We start from the raw sequence: 22,491 nt of genomic DNA, 5'->3' as shown, positions 1-22,491 counted from the left end.
GTTCGATCCCCATATGGGACAGCTGCATATTCGTGGGGTGGGGGGAGACTAGATGTTCCTCAGGGTCCCTTCCAGCTCTATGACTTGAACGCCAGAACCAGCAGCTTTAAGGTCTCCTGTCCTGCACCCTGCCACACCCAATATCTGTCAAAGAGCTCCCAATGGCCAGGGGGGCTGCCAAAGCCCCAGAGCTCTGTGGAAGAAGGGTCTTGGCTAGACCTGCTCTGGGGTAATGTAAGAGCTCAGTCGTGCTCTGCTGGAGCACATTACATAACAATGCCCACCAATGTGGGCTGATCCAGCGCAGGGTTTTACGTAAGAAGAGCCTTGCTGTGTCAGACCCAGAGCCCAGTATCCGCCCCTCAGAAGCCTCTGGGAAGCTCATTAAGCAGGGCTTGAAGACGACTGTCTGCTCCTGTTGCAGCTCCCCAACAACCAGGACTCAAAGGCAGGCTGCCTGCAAGAATAGAGGTTCCTTGTAGCCATTATGGCTGTTCTGCTTCTATATATGCTGATAGTAAGAGCTGTTCAACAAGGGAACGGATTCTCTTGGGAGGTGGTGCGCTCTCCTTCCTTGGAGGTTTTCAAGCAGAGGTTGGATGGCCATCTGTCATGGATGCTTGAGCTGAGATTCCTGCATTGCAGGGGATAGGACTGGATGACACTTGGGGTCCCTTCCAACTCTATAATTCTATGATTATTTTAGAAAGGTTTCAGGCTGCAGTGGCTGCTGGCAATGCCTAAGGCCCACGGCCAGCCAGAATGGGTAAGCCACGCTAGACTAGCCAGGGCTCCCTGTGGCAGCTGGGGGTAGCCATTCAGGGTTCTGGGAGGGGTGTGACCGAGTCCAGGGGTCATCATATTCAGGTGAGATTCAATCTGATACCAGAAAATTCAGACTGCAGAGTTACAGTTGGTTGGGAGCTCTAGCACAACAAACTCGCTTCCACAAAGGATAGGTCTTTCTATTACAAGGAAAGTGATGCGAAAACATACTGGAAAGTGTAGGATGACAAATCAGGATGATGCATGCTTCATAAACAGGTTGTCCGGAAGCATCCTGAGGTCCTAGCAAAACCCGAATGCGCTGATCCAACTCGCTGGTGCTGACATGGTTGGAGACGCAATTCTGGTTCCATAATGGAAAGGCACAACAGGCAGGGAAGGCTCACTGGATGGGGGCACCTATCTGCCACTCACTTTAACACCCAAACTAGCAGATGCCCTCTCGTTCAGCCACACATGCTTTAAACATTCTCTCAACCTTTAAATACTGAGCATGTACTATCTTTTCTTTAGTTAGTTAGTTACAACCGCCAGATACACCCCAAAGCCTGACACTTGGTGATGATGCCTAGAATTTTAATGTGGTAAAGTAGGTATTATTTTTTTTTAAAAAAACTGGCTCTTTGAAATATTTGGACAAGGCTGGACGTTCAGTTACAGTTATGTCATTTGGTGGGGAAGACCACTGGAGATATTTATTCAGTGTCTGAAAGAGGCGACATGAAATTCCAAGACGAATCTCATCAGCGACACTGTTAATTCATCCTGAAGTTTCTATAAATACCAAATGGATTTATGTTTTCACTCTCTTTCCCTCTCGCACGCTGTTCACTATCAGATTACACGTACAGATGACATCACCACCATCATCAAAAGATCATACCACTATGGTGGCTTACAAAATAAAGGAATAAAAATTATTTCCAGTAACACAAATCAGAATCAGGTCAAACCATCTCAGCAAACAGTCACAGAACCAGCACAGGGAACACAGATGAACAATTCTCTGAAGAAGCACCATCTTCATCCGTCTCTCAAAGGACAGCAGGAGGAACATGCTGAGCAAACTTTTATCCACAGGGAGGGAGTTCATGCTCAGCACTGGGGGCTGTGGCAGAGAAGCCCCTGTACCTCGCAGATGCTAATCTACCCCTTTGGTGAGATAGAACAACACACACAAAAGACCTTAAATGCTGGGGGCAAGGCAGGGTGCCATAGGAGAAGCTGGCTCTGAGCTGGGCAGGAGGACCCTGCTTTTCCCTCAGAGGCCTTGAGCCGAACCCTGAGTCCCGTGTATAGCTGTCAACTTTTCCCTTTTCTTGCGAGGAAATCCTATTTGGAATAAAGGAATTTCCCTTAAAAAAGGGAAAAGTTGCCAGCTATGGTCCCGTGACTCTGGAACCAATGCCACAAAGGCTACTCACACTCAGGGAAGCAGCTTCTGCTGCAACACCACTCCCATGACAACAACCAAAGGCTCAACGGCGTTGTAGTCTCGTAGCTGCATCTTCCTTACCTGGAATTCCTTGGCTGGTTCCACACAGTGACCAGCAGGCGCTTCCGCTCATCTTCCTCTGGCAAAGGACTGGAACACAAAGCAGAAAGGATGCGACCATGAGCCCCTGGAGGTTGCAAGGACCACATCCAGACCTAGACTTCTCCCTCAGGCCCTCTCACACTGACTTGGCTACCTGGGGCAGAAATCGAGAGCTGGCCACAGCTTATGGATGCGTCTGATCTGGGTACATATTTTCAGCTCGCATTATTTATTCCAATCCAACCCCCTCACCTAGCTCTGTCCTCAAAGAGGCTGGCCCAAGGGGACGGTGTGCCTGAGCTGAGGAGGAAAGCCAGCGTCCCAGAGGCACAGGAGTTCAGGCGGAAATTAACAAGCACCATCAGAAGAGGATGCGTGTCCACCAGCGGCACCAGCACTGCTGCTCAAGGCTGAGACTCCAACCCAGGAAGTTCACAGCACTTGCCCCCGCCCCCACCAGGCAGCAGCACCCTTGGAGGAACCCTCATTACCTGGTCCAAGTCCCCCCACGACACCAAGGGCTGCTCAGAGCCCGGAAGAAGCTGTCTAGTTCAGAAACTCCAACAGCGGGGAGGGCAGGAGCCTAGCGCTTGTGTGTGTGTGTGTGTGTGTGTGTGTGTGTGAGCACAGGCTGACAGTCACAGACAAGCCAGCTTTGTGCACAGGGCCGAGGCATTTGAGCTGCAAGAAAACAGCAGAATAGTGTCTGTCGCTCTTCATCTCATGGCAGCAGCTCCCCATGCGTGAGGCAAGTTGTGCTGAGGCATAATAGCTGACAAGAGATGGGGGGGGGGGAGGCGAGGAGAGAGAGGGAGGGAGGGAGGGAGGGAGGGAGGGAGATTGAGAGTCAGAGAAGAAAGGCGAATCCTAGCACACTTTCTTTGGCTCAGGATCCCTGATCAGCCTGTTGTGACACAGCCCGGGCCTTCTCTGGGACACCAGAGGAGAGGGGTGTGTGTGTGTGTGTGTGTGAGAGAGAGAGAGAGAGAGAGAGAGAGGGGGGGGGCAGCAGCTGACACCCCCATCCCCATACTCACAAGAGGAAATGCTCATGGAAGACGGGGCATTTGCTGTCCAGCACAGTCCTGGTCCTCTGCCTGCACTTCCGATCTGTCTCCGGCACAAGCGACACCTTCGTTGGGAGAAGAAGAGAAAGAGCGTCGCTGTTATTGCGTGTTAACCCTCTTCTGGCTAGAGCAAGCTTCCAGCCAACACATCTAGATGAGCGGGAAACCGGCAGCTTTGAAATGGGGGGGAAACCTCACCTGGATGTCAAAGCATGAATGGAACCCACAACGAAATGTCAGCGCTGGCTTTAAAATCCCATGCTGGATTTTTGGGTGGGGAGAGAAGGGGGCAGACAGCCTGCATTTTGCGAAGTTATCCAGATGAGCCCCCTAGCTTTGGCTCAGTTCCACAGAAGTCATGAAATCCTAAGGCTGAGTTACACAGGCAGCGAGGCTGAGAGGGCCCATGAGGCACGGATGGAGGCAGGGGCCACTCGCAGTGCCCCTCAGCAGAGGATGCTCCTTTTAGGATTGCACCTGCCACAGTTAACCCGCCACTGCCTTTGCAACCCTCCAGAAAAGCAGAGGCAGCGGCTTCAGCAGCTGCAAGATCCCCAGCACCCAAGGGCCAGCTGAGATGCGGCAGAGATTCCTGCATTCCACACCTGCTCAGACTTCTGCTGGCAAAGAGACGGAAGGGTTTTGTTTCTTTATAGATGCATGTAGCAAAAATCAATGGCTACAGACAACTTAAGTCAGCAGCTTGGTAAGGAGGAGGGCCTGCGCTCGGAGGAGGGGGAAAGAGAAGAGCAGCCCTCCTCCCCCCCTGCTCCTTCAGGGGAATCCACCCACCATGAAAGATTACTGTCTCGACATCAGCACCCCTCCTGAGGGTGGCAAGCCTACCTTGACAAAAGAGTCACAAATCCGGTACTCCTTCCCCATCAGGCCCTTGGCTTCCATGACTGGGGGACAGGGAAGAGAAAAACAAAAGAAGAAATTACATTGAAACGTGAACAGAAATAGCATCTTTTGCCAAGAGCAGGAAAAAAGGGTTAAACCGGGATTGCCAAACCAGCACCCCCAAAGGCATTCAGTGGAGTCCCCAGAAGGGGTCCCAGACTCTGAGCTTTCATTAAAAAGTCTCCAGCTCTCCTAGAACAGAAGTTATGAAGCAAAAACTACAGGTTCCCATCATTAACTGTATCTTTTTATTTGTGACCACAGCTATTTTGTGACTGGTGCTGTCAGCATCTTCTCAAAATTCCAAATCTGCCCCCGGACATGGAAAGGTTGGTGACTGCTGGATCCACTGAGATTGTGCACTCTCTCTCTCTCTCTCTCTGTCACACACACACACCCTGCAGCTTCCAGCCTATTTGATCTGCCTAACTCACTCAGCCCTTGACTCCACAGCTCCCTGCTGACTCAGCAAAATGCCCTAGCCCCTCTCCTCTCCTCCTGCAGATAGCCCTGCCTCCTCCTAGTTAAAGGGCTTAATTTGAGCTTGGGAAACCACCCAGCAGTCTATGCATTCCACCATCCTCCATAAAAGCAAGGAATCTGGTGCCAGAATGGCACAGAATTCAGCATCCTGAGAATCTCAGCTGTTCTTTTTTGTTTTGGGTATTTTTGTGCCTATGGATGCAAATATAGACTTGAAAGTATGCAGGGAAAACATGGTGAACAAAGCACATCCACATTACAAACTGGATCTGGTCTAAACACCTCCACAGTTTCTCCTAAAGCCACCTGAGGGGTGTGGTTTAGAGAGGGCACTGTTGATCCTTCAGCATAAACAGATGGTGAGCTAAACTGGTTTGGCACTAAAGAGAAGAGGGGTCCAGGAAAGCTCCCACTGTGGTCAGGAATGGCGCTTCATGTCGCCCACTGCCTTTCCTGCAGCAGAAGCAGGATAATCTATGACAAAATCTTCTCTTATAACAACAGTGTGCAAAGGCATGCAGATTTAGCTTGGTCTGCAAAATAACAGGTCCAGGATTTATCCTTTCATCGCCAGTGTGTTTTTTCTTCCCAGCACCCCATCCTGCTTTCCTTCCTGGAACCTGCTCTGAGCACCAGGGCTCAACCCTGGAAATGTGCACCGTGTGTTTTTTGAAAAGAAAGAGGGCCTCTGACCACGTGCAGCATACCTTCCCATGGCAGCTATAGAGCACATGCCAACCTACAGGCTCAGCTCAGGCCAAGGGGTCTTCCACCTGGCCTTGAGCCCCTTTGCGTGTCAAAACCCCTCCCCCAGAAAGAAAGACACAGGACACGATGTTTAAGTTTAATGGGCATGAAATGGCCACAACTTTATTGATTAGAGAATTGAAGGTATTGGCCCTAGGCATTGGCTCCTATCCGCTACCCGGCATGATGTCCGGGAAGGGTTAACACTAACCGTGGGAGGCCCCCGTTGGAGTACGCCAACTAGGATCCCACGGGTGTCACCGCTTGGGGCGTGCCGGGGGCCCTTACCTAGGTAGGTTTCGGACAAGACAACGCCCCTCGGAGTCCTGTACCGGACTACCCCATTTCCTGGGGGAAGGTGATGGCGTTCCTTCCCCCCCATCCATTTGCATAACAATTGTACCCCAGCCAATGCCTAACCGCCAATACAGGGAAAGTTGTGACGTTTTGCTACGAGGTAGGCGAAAAAACCAACTGGCGGAAGATCGCCAACTTGGAAAAATTCCTACCAGGCCCCTTGCGGCGACCAACCGAAGTCCATAGCAAGGTCATGACTACCACGGCTACCTAAGCGTCTAAGGGTGGGTGGGATGGGAAAACCTCTCAGCTGGCCGGGAGTGAAGAGGGCGGACCCTGGGCGTGCCCGGCTTAAAATACCTTAAGCCACACCTCCCCCCAGCCCGCCGATAGGCGGGCAGGGTCGCGAGCACGCCCAGGGATTCCCCCAACTCTCGCGGGGGCCAAGGTTAGCCCCCGCGCTTGGGGAGGAGGGGCTAGACCGCAACCCCCTCTCCTCCCCATGGTCGGAAATGGCTTTCCTTAGAAGCTGACCCACTGCTGCAAAGGGTTCCAGGAGAGAACAGGATCTGGTCCCAGCCCCTTCACCAAGCCCCTCTTCATGCACCCCTGGTGGTGGTGGCAGCAGCAGCAGCAAAGGGTCCTGCCGTTCAGGGAGGCAGGCAGGCACCTCATGGATTTCAGCTCACATGATTTCATCTGCAGGAGCCCAAGTGGCCCAGGGTGTCAGGTCAGGACTGGGGAGATGAGAGTTCAGCCACAGGTGACTTTGAGCCAGTGACTGGTTTTAAGACTCAACTACCCCACAGGGTTGTTGTTGAGAATAAAATTGGGGAAAGAGAATCGTGTGCCCTGCCCTGGGCGTTATGGCGGAGGAGGGCAGGCTGGAAAGGCAATAAATTAATGCTCCTGGCCTGCTACCAGCCAGTGCTTAGAGGAGTGACTTACAGCTACAATTAAGATGACAAAAAACAAGTAGGTCTGCATGCCAAATGAACAACTCATTTTGCTTGAGAAAAAAGGAGACAGAGAGAAAATTGATGTGTGTGGATAACACTGCAATACTTGCCATATAATAAAAGGAGAAACCACAAGACATCTTCTCAAAGCACGCGGGTTTTCTGGGCAACCTATTTTTCAATCGATCTGAAGGCTGCCACTTTAAACCTAGCAGAGAACAACCCCCACCCCCCCCACCCCTCACAATTTGCTGAAATGAGTTTAAACCCCTCTGCCTGCAGCTGCCTGCCACTCCACGACTAAGGATCACTGGCAGGAGAGAAAGCAGAAGAGGATGGGAGGGAAAGAAGGATTTATAGATGCGTGTGTGTGTGTGTGTGTGTGTGTGTGTACCCACAAGCATGTAATGTTTTCTATTAGTAAAAGCCTACTAAAAATACCCAGGCCTGAGCATTTGGTTGGAGGCAGGCGCAGATGCCAAACTGCATTTCATGCGCCTGACTTCCTCCTGCTCGCCATGACAGGGTCTGTGCCGGAGGCCCAAAAGCACCATCAAGCTAAAGATCATGAGGCTGCATCTTGATTTTAGCTCAGTCTCATCTTTGCGCAGCTGTGCCGCGACCACAGCTGAGGAGAGGCTGGAGTTTCTCTGGGCAATGCTGCAGAATCCAGGCTCCATCCCCACCCTGCACTGGCTCCCCCCCCCCCCACCAGAAGAAAGAGCCAGGATGCGGTTCTGCCCTGGCTGAGTGAATTTTCTTTCTCTCGTACTCTGCCCATTCCATCCACAGAAGTGGAACAAGAAGAGAAGCAGACACAGGGACTGCAGGTGGCAGGGATGTATCCCCCCCCACACCCCAGGTGTACTTTCTTCTTTACTAAATCCTCAAAAGTGTCCACCAGCCAGAGCCAGGTGGAACACACCGCCTTGGGGCAGAGCCAGACACATAACAGGGGCTCAGTGCTTCCCACACCCAACAACCCCACAGCCAAGCACACATCTGAGTGATGACGGATCAGGTATTGTAATGCAAAACTCTGAGACTGGTCAGCTGCAGAGACCTGGCCAAAGGCAACAAATCAAAATGCACAGAGGCTGAGAGAGATGAGCCAGGCAGGGCAGGGAACCCTCTGGGAAACTTGAACATTGTAAGGAACATCCAGTTATGTCAGCATTCTTAAGCATAAAGCCCCGTTTTAAAGCTGGGGGGGTCAGACACCCTCAGGAGTTACTCATAGATGCAGGTCATCCCAATGCAGATGGCTGTGGGGATGGGGAAGGTGCAGGAGGTTACAAGCACCACAACACCTGAGCCACCGTTTTACAGCCAGCACTATATGCCCCTGCTTCAGAGACTATGTTGCTCATGTCTGAGGCTGCTGGCTCTCAGACCACCAGTAAAAAGCAAGCCACCAATGTAGTTGGTGTGTGTGTGTGTGTGTGTGTGTGGAATGGCCACCCCTCAAAAAGTGAACATTTCAGGTACCCAATGGATGCTTCTCTCCACCTGCTCAGCTCCTTTGGCTTCGCAGGTTGCTTACTCACCATAGAGCTTCAGGTCCTTTCCTTCCGTGGTGATGGAGAGCTTCAGCTGCCCTAGAGGAGACAAGAGGGGCTGTGACTGAGAGTGTACAGAGAAGCTGGACTTGGAATCTGGGAGACACTGAGAACCACCTCAGGCAGAGACTCGCTAACTGGCCTCAGTTACTCACCTGTGAAATGGGAACAATGGGAACTTGCATTAAATTCAACTAGATATGAAACTAGGGGCAGCTATCTGGCTTCCATCAGAATCCAGAAGTTTTTTTTTCTCTCTCTCTTTCTCTCCTGCCCACACAAATTATGCATCAGAGTCAGTTCGCCTGAGGAGAGGCATAAAAAGTCCTACTGGGTCAGTTCAAAGGCCCATCCAGTCTTGTTCTCACATTGGCCAACCAGCTTCCCCAATGGGAAGCCCAAAAGGAGGACACGAGCACAACATCAACTTGTATTCAGAAGCATACTACTGTCTCCAACCATTGTGGCTAGAAGCCACTGACAGTCTTATCTTTCATTAATTCGCCCAATCCTCTTAAAGTTGGTGGCCATTGCTGCCTCCTGTGGCAGAATTTAAATTTGTGCTGTGTGAAGAATCGAAGAATCATAGAAGCTTAGAGTTGGAAGGAACCCCAAGGTTCATCTAGTCCAACCCCCCTGCAGTGCAGGAAACTCAGCTAAAGCATCCATGACAGATGGCTATACAACCACTGCTTAGAAACCTCCAAGGAAGGAAAGCCCACCACTTTCTGAGGGAGCCCATTCCACAGCCAAACAACTCTTCCCATCAGAAATTTATTCCTGATGCTTGTTGGAATCTCCTTCTTGTAACTTGAATCCATTGGCTTGAATGCATTGGATATTTGAAGTTGGCTCTCATATCTCCTCTTTTCCAGGCTAAACTTACCCAACTCCCTCAACCGTTCCTCATGAGGCTTGGTTTCCCGATCACTGATCATCTTGGTCACCCTCCTCTGCACATGTTCCAGCTTATCAGTATGCTTCTTAAAAAGTGGCACCCAGAACTGGACACAGGACTCTAGGTGGGGGTTTGACCGAGGCAGAATAGAGTGGGACTATTACTTCCGTTGATCTGGACACTATACTTCTGCTGATGCAGCCTAGAATAGTGTTAGGCTTTTTTTGCTGCTGCATCACACGGTTGACTCATGTTAAGCTTTTTGTCCATCAAGACCACAAGCTTCAAGAAGTGCTTTCTTTTGTCTGTCTGTCGATGCCCATGAGTCCTAGAGTTAGGAGACAGGGAGAAAAACTTTTCTCCATCTGCTTTCTCCACTCCATGCATAACTTTGTACACCTCTCTCGTGTGGCCCCTTGCTAGCATTTTCTAAAGCAAAAGGCCCCAGATGTTGTAATCTGAGTCACTCCAGCCCCTTCCTTTTCCAAATCTACAATACCCTTTCTGTGGTGGCACAACCAGAAATGTGCAAGCATGGCTGCACCATAGATTTGTATAAGGGAATTATGATATTGTCAGTTTCATTTCTAGTCTCTTTCCTAATGAGCCTGGGGAGAACCAGTGGGACACTCTGAATGCAAACACTATAGGAAGGACAGGGGTTGTTGTGGGTGATGATACTGGACCCAGGAGCAACTGAGTGCTGGGGACAGTCTTACAATCCCCTGACCCAAATGCTCAAGGTGGTTATGAGATGGAGAATGAAGCCAAGGAGGCCTCCAACATAGGAAATGCTGTAGCAACAGGTGGCTTCCATTACTGACACATAGACTGGGTGCATATTTTTCCCAATCATGACAAAGACATAAAACTTATAACTACTCAAAATATCCAACGTGGGTAACAACAATTAGAATGCAATAAGCCAATGCAATTCTGGGCTGCATCAATAGGAGTATAGCATCTAGATCAAGGGAAGTAACAGTGCCACTGTATTCTGCTCTGGTCAGACCTCACCTGGAGTACTGTGTCCAGTTCTGGGCACCACAATTCAAGAAGGACACTGACAAACTGGAACGCGTCCAGAGGAGGGCAACCAAAATGGTCAAAGGCCTGGAAACGATGCCTTATGAGGAACGGCTAAGGGAGCTGGGCATGTTTAGCCTGGAGAAGAGGAGGTTAAGGGGTGATATGATAGCCATGTTCAAATATAGAAAAGGATGTCACATAGAGGAGGGAGAAAGGTTGTTTTCTGCTGGATCCAAACTACAAGAAAGAAGATTCCACCTAAACATGAGGAAGAACTTCCTGACAGTAAGAGCTGTTTGACAGTGGAATTTGCTGCCAAGGAGTGTGGTGGAGTCTCCTACTTTGGAGGTCTTTAAGCAGAGGCTTGACAACCATATGTCAGGAGTGCTCTGATGGTGTTTCCTGCTTGGCAGGGGGTTGGACTCGAGGGCCCTTGTGGTCTCTTCCAACTCTATGATTCTATGATTCTAAGATGATAATAACAATAATAATGAACCACAGTAAGATCCCCCCCAAGATAATAAGCAAAACATGGAGAGCTAAAACCATAACAGGGAATCAACCAAACCAAGCCAGCAGGAGTTGAAAAAACAAACTAAAGAAACACCCCAGAACTCCACAAAAATATCAAAAGAACCCCCGTGCACACTTTTGTGGTTTGCACATGGTGTGTGTATGTTTGTGTGTGCATACTGTTTGCAAAACAAAGCAAGTCAGCAGTTTGCTTTTTAACACTAGGTTAAGGATGGCTCTGATTTAAGGTTTGCTTTAATAAGTGTCAAGGCACCCTCATTTTATGATTAGTCTTCCCTCCTCCTCCTCCTCCTCAGGGCACACAGCAAAGATCCATGGGAGACCAGTGCGTGGAGGGTGCCCCCTGGTGGGCAAGAGGAGGCAAGGCCATTCGTGCTGCACCCAGGGCCTCAAATATCCAAGGGTGTAACAGAAGGGGGAAGTGGGGAGAGGGTGGGGGGTGATATATATAACTGGATCAGAAAAAGAGCCCATTAAGTCCAACATCCTTTCTCCCAACGGAGGCCAGCCAGAGGCTCCAATGGCAGAATTCACAGGCAGTGACAGCCGTCCCTCATTGTAACCATGCACCATCTGATTGACTGCATCTGAACTTGCAGGTTCCATTTCGCAGCCATGGCTGACAGCTATGGAAAGATCCTTCTCTCTCCGTCTCCTGCATGAGCTTGTCTTAAGCCTTTCCAAAAGCCACCTAAACTAGTGGTTATCTCTGGTGACAGACAGCTTCATATTCAACTCTCCACAGCATCCATGCATGGTTTGTTGCCATTTTTTTATTTTCCAGCAGAAACCCTCCTTCATAAAACAGCAGCAGGCAATGCTGAAATTCAACCAGGAAAGCTTTCTCAGCTAGAAAGATGTAGTGGGAGATTGACGGCTTCCTCACCTGTTTAATTTCTACCATCCACACACCTGCAGGGGGTTGGGGGGGAGCGCTATTACAACCCTTTCCTGCAACTGGGAAATGAATAGAGGTGGTAGTGCATGTGTCTCTGAGAATGAATGAATGTGGCTCTCTGTGTAGCCCACGGAGAGAGGCAAGTGCACACCCAAATCATTCTGAAGCAGGGGCCAGTTTGCGGCCCCTCTGGAAGGCCTGCCACATCTTGGATTCTTCTCATTCACTAGTGGGGTATACTCTGAGTTCAGAAGTTGTGGGAACAAGCCCGTCAACAGAACAAAGGGCCTGCTGTGAAAGCGGAATGGCGCTGACCCAGCCAAGCGTGTCTGGCAGATCCTGCCAGCCAACAACCAGGCCTAGAAAGGAAGGATTTGCCAGGAGCAGAATCCCCTCCCAGGAAACAAAGCCAGCGGGGCAGGGAAAGGAGCATGAGAAATTCCAACTTACAGGCACCATTAGAAGCCCATATTCATAAGCACAGAGACTCATGTGTGGCTTGCAAGCAAGTGCTCCAGCTCATGGGATGCTGAATAATAATAATAATAATAAATTTTATTTATATCCCGCCCTCCCCAGCCGAAGCCGGGCTCAGGGCGGCTAACAACAATAAAACAGTACAAAGGTACAACATAAACAACATTCTAAAATCATTCATTATAAAAATTAATTAATTCAAGCCACTAGCAACCATTGGGCCAGAGCTCTGCGAAGATTGCCGAGGGAGGGAGTCAGGCTGTGCCCTGGCCAAAGGCCTGGTGGAACAGCTCTGTCTTGCAGGCCCTGCGGAAGGATGTCAAGTCCCGCAGGGCCCTGGTCTCTTGTGACAGAGTGTTCCACCAGATCGGAGCCACAGCCGAAAAAGCCCTGGCTCTAGTTGAGACCAGCCTAACTTCTCTGTGGCCTGGGACCTTCAAGATGTTTTTATTTGAAGACCGTAGGTTTCTCTGTGGGGCATACCAGGAGAGGCGGTCCCGTAGGTACGAGGGTCCTAGGCCATATAGGGCTTTAAAGGTTAAAACCAGCACCTTAAACCTGATCCTGTACTCCACCGGGAGCCAGTGCAGCTGGTATAGCACCGGGTGAATGTGATCTCGCAGCGAAGACCTCGTAAGGAGTCTCGCTGCAGCATTCTGCACCCGCTGGAGTTTCTGGGTCAGTCTCAAGGGCAGCCCCACGTAGAGCGAGTTACAATAATCCAGTCTGGAGGTGACCGTCGCGTGGATCACAGTGGCTAGGTCAGGGCGAGAGAGGTAAGGAGCCAACTGCTTAGCTTGGCGGAGATGGAAAAATGCCGCCTTTGTTATAGCTGCAATCTGCGCCTCCCTTCCATGGAAAGGGAGGTGTCGAAGATTACACCCAAACTCTTAACAGACGGTGCTGGCACTAATTGCGCCCCCGCAAGAGATGGGAGTTGCCCCCCAATCCCATATCGCCCCGTCCCAGCCACAGGACCTCTGTCTTCGAAGGATTTAGCTTCAACCGGCTCCCACGTAACCATCCAGCCACAGCTTCCAAACATCTGGTCAGTGTTTCTGGGGCCGAGTCAGGATGGCCATCCATCAACAGATAGAGTTGGGTGTCATCGGCATACTGATGACAACCCAGCCCAAAACTCCGAACAAGCTGGGCGAGGGGGCGCATAAAGATGTTGAAAAGCATCGGGGAGAGTATCGCGCCCTGAGGTACTCCACACACCAAGGAGTGGCGCGATGACAATTCCCCCCCAAGCGCCACCCTCTGTCCCCGACCAGAGAGAAACGAGCGCAGCCATTGAAGGACTGTGCCCTGGATCCCCACGTCGGTAAGGCGGTGGTCCAAAAGTTCGTGATCGACCATGTCGAAAGCTGCTGATAGATCTAGAAGAATCAGCAGCCCTGACCCGCCTCGATCCAGCTGTCTACGAAGGTCATCTGTTAGGGCGACCAGAGCCGTCTCGGTCCCATGACCAGCGCGGAAGCCAGACTGGAATGGATCCAGAGCCAATGTTTCATCCAGAAACCCACCAATCCCATGTGAATCCCATGTGTTTAATACTGAACTCCAGGCAAGCAAGCGGACGTGGAATCATAAACGACGACAGATGAGGCTGGAGTACCTGCATCTGCACCAGAGCTAAAGGACATCCTGTTTCACATTTCACGTGGCTTTAGTTCCCCCCTGTAAGCAGTGCCTCTGCCAGGGGTGAGCCCAGTCCTGTCCAGGCTCAAATCCGTTTCCATCTGCAAGGCTGAATTCTAAGCCAAGAGTTGGTTACATGAGTGTAAGAAGATCCTCACTGCTGGAACAGACTGGTATTGAGGTAGACAGCCTCTGGACATGGAGGCTCCATTTAGCCAGTCATGGTTAAACTGATTCTAAAAGGTCAGCTCTGAAGATGTACTAAACAAAAGAGGGTCCTCTTAGCCTGCAGAGAGCTCCTGCCTTTAAAATTAACATAAAGGAGACCCCCCCCCCCCAGATCAGAGGACACAAGCTTCAGGCCAGCACCTCTCTTGCTAGAAACTGGCTGGTAGTCTAGAGGCCTGGTCTTCAGCTGGTGGGTCATGGCCTGGTCCAAGCTGGGTCACAAGAGGAGCCCTGCCACCATACAGATAGAAGCACAGTAAAAGGCTAAGAAATTGCTCCCCAAATGCATGTTTTGGTCAAAAACGGGCCCTGGGTCTGAAAAGGGCGAAGACACCTGACCTAGAGATTGCACAAATTATCCCATGTCCATCACTTTCTACGTGGAAGTAAATCCCATTGGTTGATGTGGTGCAGATTCACAGGGGGTCTCTGCAAAGTCCTGGCACAGCAGTGAGGAAATGGCATGAGCCCGTGTGCACAGACGCTGCTGTGTGTACACGTGTGAAGGGGAGCTATGAGCGGCTGCAGCTCCCTGCTTAGAGGTACACTCCCCACTCCCTGCGCACACACGGAGGGCAGCTGAGCAGGAGAGTTCCTGCCCTTGCCCCTGAAGGAATCAACCACAGGCAGGCAGGCAGGCAGGCAGGGGGAGCGTTGCCACAGCCTGCCTCTGCTGCAAGGGCTGCACACAGGCTCCATCCCCTGACACCTGATACAGAGACACCAACAGCAGCATCTCCCACCACACTCCCCTCCTGCCTGCCAGAACAAGGGACTCCTGCTGGCAACAAGCTCTGCAGCCACAGCAACAAGCTCCACGCTTCCCCACCCCAACTCACCAAAGGTTTTCACATAGCAGGGAGGCTCCGGCTGGTCGACTGACCTGACACAGAGGGAGGCTCGGGGGGCAGCTCCGTGCTCCATCCCCCAGCCACCCATCCAGCCGAGCACCCCGGCTCCTCCACTCTCTCCTACTGGAGGCACCTGCTATTCCAGTCACTGGGCTGAGCCAGGCAGCTTCAAAGAGGCTTCAAAGTCATTTCCTCCGAGGAGGAAGCAGCTGCTGGGGCCTAACCGCCACTATTTGAACAGGACAAAAGGCACCACTGATGCCCATTGGTGGATTTGAAAGCCAATCTGCACCTGCCCACACCAGAGAGCGAGAGAGAGAGAAACACCCCGCCTTGAAGGCAAAGTACAAAATTGCACCGCCAGCGTGTGTCTGTGGGTGTGCACCACATTTAAGTGGTGTGGGTGTGTGCATGCATGCACATTAACATTTTTTTTAGAATTATAGTGATTATTTACTCATCTGTGAGCATGCGAGTATTCTCCAACGCCTGTTTTCTAACTCCCCGATGCCGGAAAGAACACAAACAGTCACAGTTTGATTTCACGCACTGCTAACGCTGGCTGTACGGAAACTTCTATGGGGCAGGGTAGTGGGCAGGGGGGTGGGGGGGGCAGCCAACAGGTCCATCATCAAACCTAGTGTTTGTCTCCTGCAGGGTCTCCTGCAGCCCCTGCTCACTTGGTCCTTTTCCATGGACCCTTTTATGCCTTCCATCTACTCCAGCACATTGTCTGCTCTCTGCCTGGCAGTAGCTCTTCAGCCTCGAGAGAGGGAGGGAGGGAGGGAAGAAAGAAGGGTCTTTGTAAGAATCCTTTTAAGCAGCAAGCTTTCTGCCTTACAAGATGCTGAGTGTACATCCTTAGAAACGCAACACTTGAAATGGAGCAGGGGATTTTACTTTGGCTCTGCAAAGTCCTGCCAGGGCTCTGCTCACCTGGACTCCGCTTGCCCCAGCTCCCCTTTTGCAAGGTGCTTCCAGGCCAGCCCCCAGCCCACTTCCACCTACCAGGACCTACCCTTGCCTCTAACGCAGGAGTGGCTGATCTTCCTCCTCCGGTTCTTCTGGAGCCTCTCCAGCGCCTTCCCCGGCGAAGTTTGAGCTCTGGAAATGCTGCTGCTGCTTTCTGGAAGATGTGCAGGCCCCTGGCCTTCCTCCGCACAGGTGTTGAGCTCCATACCTGCAAGGAAAGCAGAGCTCTGGGGGAGAAGCTTGCTAGGTAGGAACTGACAGCTGCTGGTGCCTTTGGCCACTATCTGGAGAACTATTATTGCAGCCTTTCCGGACAGTGTTATCAACCATCCTGTGTCAGACTGCAGGGGGGACCTGAGGGCGAAACTCTTGCAGGTGGCCGCATTCTATGGGTCTCCTCCCTGGACACCCACCCTCACCTTGTGGGTCCTTCCAAACGCTCGCAGGGACTCAAGATCCTTTTTCCGCTGTTGCTTTTATTTGCCAATGGCTATTTTCATCCTTGTGGTTTATTATGATTTGGTGAATGTTATTGCTTTTGTGGATTGCTGAGAGCCGCAGAAAGGCAGGATACAAAGAAAGGTGGGTGGGAAGGAGAGAGATCAGGTGGGCTATGAAGCAGGGCTCTGGGCCCATCCACACTGGCGTGTGTCCCATGATTACTAGTATTTTGTATCAACCTATTACGATTAGTCTGATTGGGGTTTTTTATTTCTTTTTTTGTCCTGCTCCTTTCCCCAGGAAAACTTGCAGCTGACTGCTGAAGCAGAGCAAAGTCAATCTATGGAAAACTCAATGAAAAAATTCTTCCTGTTCTGAACAGGTCCTAAAATAGTTCCTGAACAGGACTCTGCATGCTTTCCCGGGAGCTGTGTTGTGGGTGATCCACTCCCACCTCCTTTCCTTCTTTCTCTGCCTTACCCTGCAGGGTCTTTTCTCCAGCCCCCACCTCCAGCTCTGAGCAGCACACTTAGGGTTCTCTTGGCATGCTTAAATCTTTTATTTTACTTTCCCCTGTTTAGTGTTCATATAAAAATCGAACGACATACAGGTAAAACATTGCGTTCCTGCTCATTTCATTTTATTGCAATAAGTATTGAATGATACACATTGGGAGGGTCATGGCTCCTTTTGTTAAGGTCAAAGGATTGCCCAATTATCTGGTTTTCTGACTCTCTGCCGCAGGTGGGCAGAGCTGAAGGTGGAGACATTTGATTAGAGGAAGAATGAATAGGGAGGGAAACATGGGGCTTCAGGGCTCTTTCCCCAAGGAAAACCCAAGGCAAAAACCACAAGTGGGAACACCCACTACAGGACCAAATTGAAAACAGGACAAAGAGGTACAGACTTAAGGGAAGAACCTCCTGGAATCCCAGTGAATAGCTATCAGTTAGACCAGCTTGATTAGGGACGCGGGTGGCGCTGTGGGTAAAACTTCAGTGCCTAGGACTTGCCGATCGCATGGTCGGTGGTTCGAATTTCCGCGGCGGGGTGCGCTCCCGTCGTTCGGTCCCAGCGCCTGCCAACCTAGCAGTTCGAAAGCACCCGCGGGTGCAAGTAGATAAATAGGGACCACTTACCAGCGGGAAGGTAAACAGCATTCCGTGTGCTGCGCTGGCTCGCCAGATGCAGCTTGTCACGCTGGCCACATGACCCGGAAGTGTCTGCGGACAGCGCTGGCTCCCGGCCCATAGAGTGAGATGAGCGCACAACCCTAGAGTCTGTCAAGACTGGCCCGTACGAGCAGGGGTACCTTTACCTTTTACTAGACCAGCTTGGGATCAAGGGACACATGGCATGACCTACTGAGTGGTAGCTCCTTATCATCTCTTAGCTCATAGTCTTCGTGTGGGGGGGGTGTATACATTTATTTCTAATGGAACTATTCAGCACAGAATACAATAAAAACAGATTAATCTAAATAAAAATTAAAAAAATCCAACAAAAAGAGAGAAGAAATACAAAGCTCTCTTGTCTCAACTGGGAGCTTCCCTTTCTTCTCTCAGCCTCCAGGGACTCATTTTTCTACACACACACACCCTTCAGCCAGACAAGGGTGCTTGGAGTGGTTTCTAGACAGCCCCTTGGATAACCCGCTCTGCGTCCCTTAAATTCTCCCGCCTTCTCTGCTCCACCAACCCGCCCGCAGCATCTCTTGCTTTCCTTTTGGCCTGGCCGACATGCCACTGTGTGTCTCCTAGAAACTCCCTCCATCTTTTAGGCACAGCTTCCTGACGCTGCCTTTTTACTGCATTCTTTGGAGTTGCCAACTGCACAGAAAAACAAGAGCTTTGCTTGCTCCTGCAGCCACGATTGGCATCAGATTGATGTGCAGCAATGAGCATCAAGCATAGGAAGTTAGGCAGAGCCTGCTGGAGCAGGACCAAAGCCCATCTAGTTCAGTATCTTGTTCTCACAGGGGCCAACCAGATGACGGCTGGAAGCCCACAAACGGGATTCAAGCACAAGAGCAACTCTCCTTCCCTGTGGCTTCCAGCAACTGGTAGTCAGAATCATGGCTGCCTCCAGTTGTGGGGGCAGAGCAGAGCCATCCTGGCCAGCAGCCTCCAATAGCCCTCTCCTCCTCCATGGATTGGGCTAATCCTTTAAAGCCTTCCAAGTTGGTGGCAATTACTGTCTCCTGCAGCAAGTTCCATACTATGCATAATTTTACAAACTTGGTTCGAGCCTGGTGCTGATGATGCCAAGGTCGCAGGTTCGATCCCTGTGAGGGACAGCTGCATATTCCCCCAGAGTCCCTTTCAACTCTGAAATTCTACGGTTCCCAAACATTTCTCTCCCCACAGACCACTTGAGAAGCACCTGATGGTCTAGGCGGACTATGTGTGATTTTTCTACCTGTTGCAGCAATTGTCACGTGCCAGCCAGTGCTAGAAGGAAAAACTGCATTTTTACAGACCTACTGCAGACCCTCTGCATGAAGCTTACACACCACTGGCAGGGTCCATGGACCATAGTCTGGCAACTCCTGCTTTAAAATGCTGGACAGCGCACAAAGCCTTACTAGGCCATAGTCCCACTATTCACTCCATTTCGCAGATGGGAAACCGAGGCCAAGAGCAACTCACCTCATGAGTGCCTGGTTTTCATACTGGTGTCAAGGGAAACTCCAGGTCATCAGAAAAGCATCCCACTTCACCAGCCCCCTGTGCTGCTGCCTTGTTCCAAACGCCAGACCTTGGATTTGCACAGCTACCTCCTTGCAGAAAGCAGGGTTATATTTAAAAACAAACTAGCAGCCAAGCCTGAGGACTCCAAGTTCAAGCAGATCACACCAGCCTCCCCAAACAACTGTTGCCAAGCAAAAGGGGTACTTAGGGAGGGGCCACCTGGAACCTACCTTCAGACGAGGCAAGTGAGCGTCCCGTAGAAGAACCCGCCTGCTCTCCAAGGAATGAAGGGATGAAGCTGCAGGGAAGCCTTTTTGCACTGGGACTGTCTGACTAGCATGGATGGAAGCCAGTGAGAGGGAGGGAGGGAGAAGACAAGGAGAATTAACAACTTTGAGGGGGAGGAGTCCTGGGAAAAGGCTCTTTTCCTCAGAAGGGTAGCGTTGCCAAGAGAACCCCCAGCAAGCCGCGAGGACTTTGCCCCTCAGAGCCTGGGAAGCAACAGAAAAGGGCCAGTTAGCAGGCAGTTTTTGATAACCTGCCTTCTACCTGGATAACCTGCCTCCCCCTTCTCCAGTCCAAGAATAGCATAAATCATTTGCCAGGACCTCTGGTCAGGGACGTTAACTCCATCATAGCACAACTAGGGACCTTTTTTTACCCAGGCACATAAAAAATGGCAACTGTCAAAAATGGTTATGCCTGGGAATCTTCCCAGGGTTGCCAGAACTGGAGGCATATGGGGTATTTGGGTGTTTGGTTTTTTGGCTGGACTGTCAAACGTTATTTGTCCAAAGCTACTTGGATCACTGAACTGAACAAGGAGTGAGAGAGGCCACAAGTCAAGAATGAGGAACCAACTTAAGTCTCATTTGCAACGGACAGTCCTGTCTGATGCCAAGAGACCAAAGCACAGGAGGAGGGTGGGGATTAGAAGCAGCAACTTGGAGGGAGGGAGACAAGAGGGGCCTCTGTCCACAGCGGCTTCACTTTAGAAGGGCTGCCAAAAGAATCCCCAGCATGGAGCAAAGGTTTGGCCTCTTCTGAAAACCTTTCCGCCAAGGCCAAAATAGGTGCTTGGATGGGAGCCAGGGGGCAGGATGTGAAGCTCTTTCCTCCAGCAAGGGTCTTTCAACTTCTTCCCAAATGATCTGGAGTTTGGGGGGCAGGGTGAGGGGGTTGAGTTGGCAGGTTGTTCAGGGTGGTTAAAAAAGGAGAAAGGGGTTGCAAAGAGCTCCAAAAGAGTCTCTCCAAACTGGGTGAGCAGGAAATGGAAAGGGGCAAATACCTTTTGATTCCATTCCATGTAGTGATGCCCATTTGGGGAAACTTCGTATATATAAGGATATGAACTGGAAGTCACCCCCCCCCCCCCGGAAGGAGAACTTGAGCTCCAGTGCCAGCGATGAAAAAGGCAAATTCCTCACAAGGGATGCCTGGGAAAGCACTGAAAATAGAACCGTCAGCAGCTTAATATTCTTGCACAATTCTGTCATGGGACTATGCTTGGAATACAGCATGCAGTGCAAATGTCAACAAAAACAGTTGTTTGGATGGGCAGGGCAGGGCTGGAGCCAAGAAAGGCCTCCCTGTCCATTTGTACACAATAGTCGTTTTTAAAATGCACTGGTTCACACTGTGACATGATAAGTCAAACTATGCGACAGTCCTGCCTGCCCTTCCAGGAGCTCCCGCCCGCTTTGTGGCTCCTCAGTAAACCATGGTTTAGCTCAGGTTGTCATCCAAGCTCTGGTTCGTGGTTCTGCTCTCTCCTCCTCAGTCACAAGCTGCACCCAAGAACAAACCAGGGAAGAGCAAAGTGGCTGCCTTCTCCTCCCAGGGAGCCTGCACCGCCATCCTAAGCCATGAGAGAAGAGGGTCATTATTTCTAAAACCTCAGGATGTTCCTAGTCTCCTCCCTGAATTTCCTACTTCTCAGAGCAGCAGGGAGAAACAAAACCTGGCTTCACCTGCTTTGTGTTAATTCATTGCCCTATGCAAGAATTTTATCCTACAATCAATGGAAACCGAGTGCTTGCTTTTTCTACGCAGCCCACCCACAATATAGATCAATCACATACTTTTTGCCCAGCCCCTGAAAAGCACTTCTTGAGAAACTGGTTCCATTCCAAAAATAAAAGCTCACTGCAGATTGATTTTGTGTTACCCTGCAGTGTGTCCACTTGCAAACCGATGTAGGCAGTCCTACTGGCTCAGTGAAATGGTGGATGGCCATATAGCAGGAACGCCACCCCCTCTTCCTTCCTGGGACACGTGCAAGGAGGGAAAGGCGTGCTCTGGTCAGACCTCACCTGGAGTACTGTGTCCAGTTCTGGACACCACAATTCAAGAAGGACACTGACAAACTGGAACGTGTCCAGAGGAGGGCAACCAAAATGGTCAAAGGCCTGGAAACGATGCCTTATGAGGAACGGCTAAGGGAGCTGGGCATGTTTAGCCTGGAGAAGAGGAGGTTAAGGGGTGATATGATAGCCATGTTCAAACATATAAAAGGATGTCACATAGAGGAGGGAGAAAGGTTGTTTTCTGCTGCTCCAGAGAAGCGGACACGGAGCAATGGATCCAAACTACAAGAAAGAAGATTCCACCTAAACATTAGGAAGAACTTCCTGACAGTAAGAGCTGTTTGACAGTGGAATTGGCTGCCAAGGAGTGTGGTGGAGTCTCCTACTTTGGCGGTCTTTAAGCAGAGGCTTGACAACCATATGTCAGGAGTGCTGTGATGGTGTTTCCTGCTTGGCAGGGGGTTGGACTCGATGGCCCTTGTGGCCTCTTCCAACTCTATGATTCTATGATTCTATAACTTAATCAAGGGGAACATTTCCAAACGCGTATCAAGCAGCCACACTCACCCTTGCAGACGGCAGGATCATGCTAGGATCAATCTAGATCGAATGTGGTATGTTGAGGACGAGCATGAATGACTCTGGATTGAGGAAAAACTACATTTCTGGACTAGAGTGTAGGTTGCATCTACACTAAACTAGGCTTTTCAACAGCCACTGTGTCCTCTGGTCGTCTGTGGAGAAAAAGTAGTCTTCCAGGCAAAGACATTTTTGAAAAAAGCTAGTAAGAGTTGGTCATTTCCCTTTTTCTTCCTTTCAGGCCACCCATGTGCCACAAGCGATTCAAACAGGTAGTATGGGGCAGACGGGGCTACTAACATTTTCCATGGGCTAGTGACTTTTGTGGACTCGCTTGCAAGACTCAGACCAAGCAACAATGAGAAGACAACGGTGGAAGAGCAGTGCACGCTCTGCAGAACTGGAGCAGAATAACACATGCAAACTGCGCTTCTGAGGGTTTAATAATAATTACTGCCGGAGTGTGACTTCTCCCTCGACAAAAGCAGATACCCGCCCGCCGCCCGCCCCTTTGCTGTAAGCTTAGTCTACCAAACACATTTCATTCTCAGTTTTCAAGTTTGGTTTATTCTCCAGTGTTCTCCTCAGGCTACTTCATGCACCTGA

At 50.6% G+C, this 22,491-nt stretch overlaps 1 protein-coding gene across 5 annotated transcripts in view; it reads right to left on the bottom strand.

Moving 5' to 3' along the window:
• The window catches only part of RGS3 (regulator of G protein signaling 3), a 77,085-nt gene that overhangs the window by 54,378 nt on the left and 216 nt on the right, over positions 1-22,491 (bottom strand). For 3 of the 5 annotated variants that reach the window (XM_082229773.1, XM_082229774.1, XM_082229775.1), the window contains exons 1-7: positions 21,874-22,454; positions 19,231-20,858; positions 15,916-16,077; positions 8,327-8,377; positions 4,237-4,295; positions 3,361-3,455; positions 2,303-2,371 (exon numbers count right to left, since the gene is read on the bottom strand). In XM_082229773.1, the coding sequence (XP_082085899.1) occupies positions 2,303-2,371; positions 3,361-3,455; positions 4,237-4,295; positions 8,327-8,377; positions 15,916-16,075 (434 nt within the window). In that variant the 5' untranslated portion in view covers positions 16,076-16,077; positions 19,231-20,858; positions 21,874-22,454. Of the gene's footprint in view, positions 1-2,302; positions 2,372-3,360; positions 3,456-4,236; positions 4,296-8,326; positions 8,378-15,915; positions 16,078-19,230; positions 20,859-21,873; positions 22,455-22,491 lie in introns of those variants that run through there. The other 2 variants (XM_082229771.1, XM_082229772.1) reach the window with 2 other exon arrangements.

Source organism: Podarcis vaucheri (genome assembly GCF_965113315.1).
Source record: "Podarcis vaucheri genome assembly, chromosome: 1".
In the NCBI taxonomy this organism is placed as follows: Eukaryota; Metazoa; Chordata; class Lepidosauria; order Squamata; family Lacertidae; genus Podarcis; species Podarcis vaucheri.
Note: the sequence above shows the minus strand (reverse complement) of the source record. Positions and strands in the feature narration are given on the sequence as shown.